This window comes from Salvelinus fontinalis, chromosome 5 (assembly GCF_029448725.1).
Source record: "Salvelinus fontinalis isolate EN_2023a chromosome 5, ASM2944872v1, whole genome shotgun sequence".
Lineage (NCBI taxonomy): Eukaryota > Metazoa > Chordata > Actinopteri > Salmoniformes > Salmonidae > Salvelinus > Salvelinus fontinalis.
The window spans coordinates 58,404,462-58,415,138 of NC_074669.1; the positions used below are offsets into that span (position 1 = coordinate 58,404,462).

A 10,677-nucleotide genomic window follows, 5' to 3' on the forward strand; every position below is an offset into this window, starting at 1 on the left:
GAGACGTTCACTGAGATAACTCTTAAATATAAAAGCATTCTGGGATATTTAAGTTGTATTTGATTCCTACTTGACTGAGTAATCTATTTTGCAAAGCAGACTGACAAGCTAAACAGTCATCATGAGAGGTGCAGAGGAAGTTGTATGAATGAAGGAAATCAGTTGAATATAATTATAATATGTTGATATTTCCTGAGCAGATCACTGTGAGTCCAGGAAGGAGATATAATACATGGACAAAAGTATGTGGAACTCAGCAGTGAGTTTTGAAATCAAGGACTATTTTTACGTTTTATGCGCTGCTCCACTCGGAGGTCCGTTCTGTGAGTTTGTGTTGTCTACCACTTCGTGGCTGAGCCGTTGTTGCTCCTAAATGTGCCACGTTAAAAGTCACTGGGCTCTTCAGTAAGGCCATTTTATTGCCAAGGTTTGTCTATGGAGATTGCATGGCTATGTTCTCAATTTTATACACCTGCCCGCAAATCTTGTTATTACCTGAGCAGATCACTGTGAATCCAGGAAGGAGAACATACATTCTCACACACTCCCTCAGTACATGCTCAGACCCAGAACAGGAAGCTCCAAACCCTCTAATGGTGTTTCCAGGAAGTACTGAAACAGTGGAGCCACATCCCAGCTGTCTACACACTACTGCAGCTACACTCCTCTGGTTCCAGTCTGAAGCTCCCACAGTCCTCCACTCTCCCTGGTCGTACCGCTCCACTCCACCAGCACAGCGACTGCCTCCTCCCACCAGCCTCACATCATCAGGCTCTGAGAAAAGAAAAGAGAGAGACAGTAATCTTACTATTTTCTCACTAAAACACACCTATATTGTCTCTCATATTCTTCACTCCAGGTGAGAAACAATGTTGATTGAGTGACAAACTGTTTCTTACCTGAGCAGGTGAGTCCAACAGCATTACCAGGTAGGCAAGTGTTGTTTTCTCTGTCTGAGGTGTCACAGTTCAGGAGAAGGGGCTCTTTGCCTTTACACTGGAACTCTTTATCCCAGGTCTGACCCTCACCTCCTCCATAGAGCCCCCCCTGTAGAGCTGCAGGAGCCCCACAGCCAACATCCCTACAGACTACCTCTGCATCCTGCCGGTCAAAGTCAGCTTCACACACTGAGGCCCAGGACTGATTGGACTTCACCTCCACTCTCCCAGAGCAGAGACCAGCTCCATCCACAAGCCGCACAGACTCTGGAGAAAAAGAGTTGGTTGAACATTCAATCAGTTTTGTTGATGACACTGTCAAGGACTAAACACAAATATGTTGGATAAAAGATTGTAGTTTGCTATGTTTGATAGTGTAAGAGGTAGAAATGGGTTCTTAGTCACTCAGGATCGGTTTGGGAATAATGCAGGCAGGAGACAGGAATAAGTTCACTTCACTTTATAGAAAATAAACAGCTGGACATCCATCAGGCAGCTTCACTTCAGTAACAATTGAACTACAAGGTCTGATGCTATATGTCAGGGTCAGGCTGGGCTGGGCCAAGAGTGGAAAAGGTTACTGGTTATGATGACATCACTGGTGAGAACTCAGTGATAAAAACATATGCTCTCTCTCTCTCCCTCCCATCTCTCTTCCCCTCCTCCTCCCCCTCCTCTCTATGTTACAGTGCATGTAACAGTGCTAGCCACCCTCCCTCACAGGGCAACATGAGTAGTGGGCCTACAGTCACTGAGACAACATATGTTGATATCAGGCTTAAGCAGGACATCTGGAACAAGAGGAGAGAAAAAGAAAACGTAGCTCCTCAACTACTTTCCTCATTTCGATATGACAATAACATGACATGTGACAGTGGTAGTGAGTAGAGACGTTCACTGAGATAACACTCAAATACAAAAGAATTCTGGGATACTTAACTTGTATTTCATTCCTACTTGACTGAGTGATCTATTTAGTAAAGCAGACTTACAAGCTAAACAGTCATCATGAGAGGTGCAGAGGAAGTTGTATGAATGAAGGAAATCAGTTGAATGTAATTATCGGATAGTTAGCTGAAGAGGTCCATCAGCCAATTTCTTGGGCTACAATATCTATTTTGTCAATTGGCCGGGACCCTTTTACTGCCTACATGGAGCCCTGCCGATCCATTACGACTGGTCTGCCGACGTAACCGTCCGAGGGGGCTACAACAGACTCTTCCGTCGCGACGTCCCCCCAAGGCCGTTCTGCTAGCCTGCTCTCCCCGGCCCGCTAGCTGTCTGAATTGCCGTGTCTCCAGCTCGTCTAGCTCCTCACTGGTCCCTGTGATCACTGGGCTACGCATGCCTCTCCCTAATGTCAATATGGCTCGTCCATTGCTGTTTTGGTTAGGGATTATTGTCTTATTTCACTGTAGAGCCATTAGACCTGCTCAATATTTCTTAGCTATCCCTTTTGTTCCACTTCCCACACCTGGTTTAAATGGTGTCTCTAGAGACAATACCTCTCTCATCATCACTCAAAGCCTAAATTTACCTCTACTGAATTCACATCCTACCATACCCTTGTCTGTACATTATGCCTTGAATCTATTCTTCCGCGCCCAGAAACCTGCTCCTTTAACTCTCTGTTCCGAACGCACTAGACGACCAGTTCTTATAGGCTTTAGCCGTACCCTTATCCTACTCCTCCTTTGTTTCTCTGGTGATGTAGAGGTTAATCCAGGCCCTGCAGCGTCTAGCTCTACACCCATTCCCCAGGTGCTCTAATTTGTTGACTTCTGTAACCGTAAAAGCATTGGTTTCTTGCATGTTAACATTAGAAGCCTCCTCCCTAAGTTTGTTTTATTCACTGCTTTAGCACACTCTGCCAACCCGGATGTTCTAGCCGTGTCTGAATCCTGGTTTAGGAAGACCACCAAAAATCCTGATATTTCCATCCCTAACTTTAACAATTTCCGACAAGCTAGAACTGCCAAAGGGGGCGGAGTTGCAATCTACTGCAGAGATAGCCTGCAGAGTTCTGTCACACAATTCAGGTCTGTGCCCAAACAATTCGAGCTTCTACTTCACCGTTGCCACTTGTTAAAGACCACCTTCTGCCCCAGCTATGCCCTGGACACCAGATGTGAATTGATTGCCCCACATCTATCTTCGGAGCACGTACTGTTAGGTGTTCTAAACTAGGACATGCTTAACACCCCGGCCGTCCTACAATCTAAGATAGATGCCCTCAATCTCACACAAATGATCAATGAACCTACCAGGTACAACCTTTGACGACCCTCCCACTCTGTCTGCCATATTCCCTCTGTGCTCTTGTCTCCTTATTAGGATGCCGGTGGGCGGAGTTGGGAGGGTCGTCAGATACATGGGAAACACCTGGGCCCGGGTGTAAATAGATAGACCTCTTCTACATACACTGGGGAGACTCTCTCCATGCAGACACCGTCATAGATTTTGTTGTGGTATTTTTGTGGCCTTTTGGTTGTTTGCTTTGGCATCTTTCAACACCCAGCATTATCACATTTATGCAAGCAAAACACTCACTTACACTACTGATTACACACACCATTGTTAATTGCATGTAGGTTACCTTAGTTAATAAATATATTTTGTTATTCTTTATCTTCATGTTGTCTCCCTTTTGTTACGGGCTTTGAGCCGGTTCGTGACAAACCCCAAATCTGTAAACACGGGCACCCTCATAGATATTATCCTGACCAACCTGCCCTCTAAATACACCTCTGCTGTCTTCAACCAGGATCTCAGCGATCACATCCTCATTGCCTGCGTCCGTGCGGTCAAACGACCACCCCTCATCACTGTCAAATGCTCCCTAAAACAGCGAGCAGGCCTTTCTAATCGACCTGGTTATTCTTTAAAAGTGCCTTCCTCACCATCTTAAATAAGCCCCATTCCAAAAAATGTAGAACCAGGAACAGATAGCCCTTGGTTCTCTCCAGACCTGCCTTTGACCAGCACAAAAACATGCTGTGGGGTTCTGCATTAGCATCGAATAGCCCCCGCGTCTGCAACTTTTCAGGGAAGTTAGTAACCAATATACACAGGCAGTTAGGAAAGCAAAGGCTAGCTTTTTTAAACAGAAATGTGCATCCTGTAGCCCAAACTCAAAAAGAGTTCTGGGACACTGTAAAGTCCATGGAGAATAAGAGCACCTCCTCTCAGCTGCCCACTGCACTGAGGCTAGGAAACACTGTCACCACCGATAAATCCACGATAATTGAGAATTTCAATAAGCATTTTTCTATGGATGGCCATGCTTTCCACCTGGCTACCCCTACCCCGGTCATCAGCCCTGCAACCCCCATAGCAACTTTCCCAAGCCTACCCCATTTCTCCTTCACCCAAATCCAGATAGCTGATGTTCTGAAAGAGTTGCAAAATCTGGATCCCTACAAATCAGCTGGGCTAGACAATCTGGACCCTCTCTTTCTAAAATTACCCGCCCAAAATTGTTGCAACCTCTATTACTAGCCTGTTCAACCTCGTATCGTCTGAGATCCCCAAAGATTGGAAAGCTGCCGCGGTCATCCCCCTCTTCAAAGGGGGAGACACTCTAGACCCAAACTGTTACAGACATATATCTATCCTACCCTGCCTTTCTAAAGTCTTCGAAGCCAAGTTAACATACAGATCACCCACCATTTCGAATCCCACCTTTACCTTCGCCGCTATGCAATCTGTTTTCCGCGCTGGTCACGGTTGCACCTCAGCCTCGCTCAAGGTCCTAAACGATATCATAACCGCCATCGATAAGAGACAATACTGTGCAGCCAAATTCATCGACCTGGCAAAGGCTTTTGACTCTGTCAATCACCACATTCTTATCTGCAGACTCAACAGCCTTGGTTCCTCAAATGACTGCCTCGCCTGGTTCACCAACTACTTCTCAGACAGAGTTCAGTGTGTCAAATTGGAGGGCCTGTTGTCCGGACCTCTGGCAGTCTCTATGGGTGTGCCACAGGGTTCAATTCTCAGGCCGACTCTTTTCGCTGTATACATCAATGATATCGCTCTTGCTGCTGGTGATTCTCTGATCCACCTCTACGCAGATGACACCATTCTGTATACTTCTGGCCCCTTGTTGGACACTGTGTTAACTAACCTCCAGATGAGCTTCAATGCCATACAACTCTCCTTCCGTGGCCTCCAACTGCTCTTAAATGCAAGTAAAACTAAATGCATGCTCTTCAACTAATCGCTGCCCAGCACTTGCCCGCCCGTCCTGCATCACTACTCTGGATGGTTCTGACTTAGAATATGTGGACAACTACAAATACCTAGGTGTCTGGTTAGACTGTAAACTCTCCTTCCAGACTCACATTAAGCATCTCCAATCCAAAATTACATCTAGAATCGGCTTCCTATTTTGCAACAAAGCCTCCTTCACTCATGCTGCCAAACATACCCTCGTAAAACTGACTATCCTGCCGATCCTGGACTTCGGCGATGTCATTTACAAAATAGCTTCCAACACACTACTCAACAAACTGGATGCAGTTTATCACAGTGCCATCCGTTTTGTCACCAAAGCCCCACATACTACCCACCACTGCAACCTGTATGCCCTCGTTGGCTGGCCCTCGCTTCATATTCGTCTCCAAACCCACTGGCTCCAGGTCATCTATAAGTCTTTGCTAGGTAAAGCCCCACTTTATCTCAGCTCACTGGTCACCATAGCAGCACCCGCCCGTAGCACGCGCTCCAGCAGGAATGTTTCACTGGTCACCCCCAAAGCCAATTCCTCTTTTGGCCGCCTTTCCTTCCAGTTCTCTGCTGCCAATAACTGGAACGAATTGCAAAAATCACTGAAGCTGGAGACTCATATCTCCCTCACTAGCTTTAAGCATCAGCTGTCAGAGCAGCTCACAGATCATTGCACCTGTACATAGCTCATCTGTAAATAGCCCATCCAACTACCTCATCCCCATATTGTTATTTTTTTGTCTCCTTTGCACCCCAGTATCTCTACTTGCACATTCACCTTCTGCACATCTATCACTCCAGTGTTAAATTGCTAAATGTTAATTACTTTGCCACTACTGCCTATTTATTGCCTTACCTCCCTAATCTTGTCTCATTTGCACAAGCTGTATATAGATTTTTTCCATTGTGTTATTGACTGTACGTTTGTTTATTCCATGTGTAACTCTGTGTTGTTTTTTGTGTCGCTTTGCTTATCTTGGCCAGGTCACAGCTGCAAATGAGACCTTGTTCTCAACTGGCCTACCAGGTTAAATAAATAAAATAAAAATAATATCTTGATATTTCCTGAGCAGATCAATGTGAGTCCAGGAAGGAGATATAATACATGGTCAAAAGTATGTGGAACTCAGCAGTGAGTTTTGCAACTGAGGATCATTTTTACGTTCTACGTGGTTCAGCTCTCGGCGGTCCGTTCTGTAAGTTTGTGTGGCCTGCCACTTTGCGGCTGAGGCGTTGTTGCTCCTAGACGTGCCACGTTGAAAGTCACTGAGATCTTCAGTAAGGCCATTTTACTGCCAATGTTTGTCTATGGAGATTGCATGGCTGTGTGCTCAATTGTATACACCTGTCAGCAACAGGTGTGGCTGAAATAGCTGAATCCACTGATGTCCACATATATTTGGCCATATAGTGTGTCTTGTTATTACCTGAGCAGATCACTGTGAGTCCAGGAAGGAGATAATAACTTCTAGAACACTCCCTCAGTGAAGACTCAGACCCAGAACAGGAAACTCTAAATCCTCTAGTGGTGTTTCCAGGTATTACTGAAACAGTGGAGCCACAACCCAGCTGTCTACACACTACTGCAGCTACATCCTCCTGGTCCTCGTCCTCAGCTCCCACAGTCCTCCACTCTCCCTGGTCGTACCACTCCACTCCACCAGCACAGCGACTGCCTCCTCCCACCAGCCTCACATCATCAGGCTCTGAGAAAAGAAAAGAGAGAGACAGTAATCTTACTATTTTCTCACTAAAACACACCTATATTGTCTCTCATATTCTTCACTCCAGGTGAGAAACAATGTTGATTGAGTGACAAACTGTTTCTTACCTGAGCAGGTGAGTCCAACAGCATTACCAGGTAGGCAGGTGTTGTTTTCTCTGTCTGAGGTGTCACAGTCCAGGAGAAGGGACTCATTGCCTTTACACTGGAACTCTTTATCCCAGGTCTGACCCTCACCTCCTCCATAGAGCCCCCCCTGTAGAGCTGCAGGAGCCCCACAGCCAAGCTCCCCACAGACTACCTCTGCATCCTGCCGGTCAAAGTCAGCTTCACACCCTGAGGCCCAGGACTGATTGGACTTCACCTCCACTCTCCCAGAGCAGAGACCAGCTCCATCCACAAGCCGCACAGACTCTGGAGAAAAAGAGTTGGTTGAACATTCAATCAGTTTTGTTGATGACACTGTCAAGGACTAAACACAAATATGTTGGATAAAAGATTGTAGTTTGCTATGTTTGATACTGTAAGAGGTAGAAATGGGTTCTTAGTCACTCAGGATCGGGTTGGGAATAATGCAGGCAGGAGACAGGAATAAGTTCACTTCACTTTATAGAAAATAAACAGCTGGACATCCATCAGGCAGCTTCACTTCAGTACCATCTGAACTACAATGATCTGCCCATGAACATCTCCCATAAACCAATATGACAAACACAAATATAATGTTTAAATACATCTGACATCTCTCCCTCTATTTAAATGAAATAAAAACACATAAAACATGATACATGGTAATATTGTATAATGTATAAATAAATCTCTCAATATGACCAGTCTCTTACCTGAACAGGTCACATGATGATAATATCCACCATCACAGACACCAGGTCCTCCTATGATGTCACACTGTCTAATAGAAGGCTCATGTCCCCTGCATCTAAATAGTCTGATTCCTCTTCTTCCATCTTCAATCAGAGGTCCTCCAGATTCAGCTACAGGATTCCCACAGTCCAGCTGTCTATACACAACCTTAGTCTCTCTCATCATGCTCCACCACCTAGAACATAGAACTGACCACTATCCTCTGTAGAAGACTTCCACTGTCCCAGAACAGGAAGTGGTCCCATTCACCAGTCTGACTGAGTATTCAGCTGTAAACAGCAGAGAGGAAAACACAGTGGTGAGGACAGATGATGACAGTGATTCTGTTATTCTAACAGCAGTAATGCTTTGTGGTTGACAAGTATTAGTAGTTCCATAAAACACTACTTGTTATTGGGTTTTAGAATGGTTTGTATGGACACATGAATTTCTCCATGTGGGATAATAAAGTTGACTAATATTGAACTGCTATAATCACTGTAGATTTATACTCTACCTACCTGGTGGACTGACGCTTTGAGCCTGGAGATCTGAGGAGAAAGAGAGAGACAGAGGAGAAAGAGAGAGACAGAGGAGAAAGGGAGGAGTCAGAGGAAGAGAGAGACAGAGGAGAAAGGGAGGAGTCAGAGGAAGAGAGAGACAGAGGAGAAAGGGAGGAGTCAGAGGAAGAGAGAGAAAGAGGAGAAAGGGAGGAGTCAGAGGAAGAGAGAAACAGAGGAGAAAGGGAGGAGTCAGAGGAAGAGGAAGAGAGAGACAGAGGAGAAAGGGAGGAGTCAGAGGAAGAGAGAGACAGAGGAGAAAGGGAGGAGTCAGGGGAAGAGAGAGACAGAGGAGAAAGGGAGGAGTCAGAGGAAGAGGAAGAGAGAGACAGAGGAGAAAGGGAGGAGTCAGAGGAAGAGAGAGACAGAGGAGAAAGGGAGGAGTCAGAGGAAGAGGAAGAGAGAGACAGAGGAGAAAGGGAGGAGTCAGAGGAAGAGAGAGACAGAGGAGAAAGGGAGGAGTCAGGGGAAGAGAGAGACAGAGGTTAAATGAACATCAACATGACCTTTCATGATGTGATGGGAAGACAGGCTTATCGTTGGTATGGTGCAACAACACCCATGTGTACATACACTATATATACAAAAGTATGTGGACACCCCTTCAAATTAGTGGATTCTATTTCAGCCACACCCCTTCCTGACAGATGTATTAAATCAAGCACTCAGCCATACAATCTCCATAGACAAACATTGTCAGTAGAATGGCCTTAATGAAGAGCTCAGTGACTTTCAACATGACAACATCATAGGATGCCACCTTTCCAAGTCAGACGGTCAAATTTCATAATCCACCAACTCCTCATCTTCCCCTCTCCTCTCGTCTCCTCTTCTCCCCATCTCCTCTCCTCATCTTCCCCTCTCCTCTCGTCTCCTCTTCTCCCCTCCCCTCTCCTCTTCTCCCCCCTCTACTCTTCTCTTCTCCCCCCTCCCCTCTCCTCTTCTCCAACCCTCTCTTCTCCTCTTGTCCCCCTCTCCCTTCTCCACCCCGCTCTCCTCTCCTCTACACTCCTCCCCCTCTCCCAGCTCCCCCTCTCTTCTCCCTCTTCTACCCCTCTCACCCCCCTCTCTTCTCCTCTTCTCCCCCTCTCTTCTCCTCTTCTCCCCATCTCTTCTCCTCTTTGCCCCTCTCTTCTCCTCTTTACCCGCTCTCCTCTCCTCTCTTCAATTCTCTGCTTCTCACCCTCTCTTCTCTTCTCCTCTCCCCTCTCCCTCTCTCTTCTCCACCTCTCTTCTAATCTTCTCCCCTCTCCTCTTCCGCACCTCTCTTCTTCTCCCCCATCTCATCTACTCTGCTCTTCTCCCCCTCCCCGCTCTCCTATTCTCCCCCTCTACACACCTCCCCCTCTCTTCTCCTCTTTTCCCCCTCTTCTCTTCTCCCACCCTCTCCCCTTCTCCCCCTCTTCTCCCCTCCCTCTACTCTTCTCTTCTCCCCCCTCTCCTCTCCTCTCCTCCCCTTCCCCACTTCTGCCCCTCTCTTCTCCTCTTTTGACACTCTATTCTCCTCTTCTCCCCTTCTCATTCTCTCTCCACTCCTCTCCCCCACTCCTCTTCTCCCCCTCTTCTCCCCTGTCCTCTCATCTCTTCTCCTCTCACTTTTCTTCTCCCCTCTCCACTTCTCCCCCTCTCTTCTCCTCTTTTCCCCCTCTCTTCTCCTCTTCTGCCCCTCCCTTCTCAACCCCGCTCTCCTCTCCTCTACACTCCTCCCAGCTCCCCCTCTTTTCTCCTCTCCTCTCCCTCTCTTCTCCTCTCCTCTTCTCCCCCTCTCTTCTACACCCTCATCTCTTCCCCTCCCCCCTCTACTCTTCTCCCCCTCTCCTATTCTATTCTCTCCTCTTATCCCCCTCTCTTCTCCTCTTATCCCCATATATTCTCCTCTTTCACCCATCTCTTCTCCTCTTTCCCCACTCTCTTCTCCTCTCCTCTCTTCAATTCTCCGCATCTCACCCTCTTCTCTCCTCTCACCTCTCCCTTCTCTTCTCTCTCTTCTCCACCTCTCTTCTAATCTTCTCCCCTCTCCTGCACCTCTCCTCTTCTCCCCCATCTCTTCTACTCTTCTCCCCCCTCTCCACACCTCCCCCTCTCTACTCCTCTTTTGTCCCTCTTCTCACCTCCACCTCTTCTCTTCTCTCCTCTCCTCCCCTCCCCTTTCCTCTTCTCCAACCCTCTCCTCTTCTCCCCCTCCTCTTCTCCCCCCATTCTCCCTCCACTCCTCTCCTCTCCTCCCCCTCTCCTCTCCACTTCTCCCCCTCTTTTCCCCCTCTCTTCTCCACTTCTCCTCTTTCCCCCATCTCTTCTCCTCTTTCCCCGCTCTCTTCTCCTCTCCTCTCTTCAATTCTCTGCTTCTCACCCTCTCCTCTTCTCC

At 47.1% G+C, this 10,677-nt stretch overlaps 1 protein-coding gene across 1 annotated transcript; it reads right to left on the bottom strand.

The window, feature by feature from the left end:
• Positions 1 to 1,231: 1,231 nt before the first annotated feature.
• LOC129856145 (scavenger receptor cysteine-rich type 1 protein M130-like) lies at positions 1,232 to 8,122 on the bottom strand. The gene is made up of 3 exons (XM_055924250.1): positions 7,734 to 8,122; positions 7,000 to 7,305; positions 1,232 to 1,263 (listed from the first exon to the last, which is right to left on the bottom strand). The coding sequence occupies exons 1-3, from the start codon at positions 7,936 to 7,938 to the stop codon at positions 1,232 to 1,234; spliced, it is 543 nt and encodes a 180-aa protein (XP_055780225.1). The 5' UTR covers positions 7,939 to 8,122.
• Between the last annotated feature and the right edge of the window lie 2,555 nt (positions 8,123 to 10,677).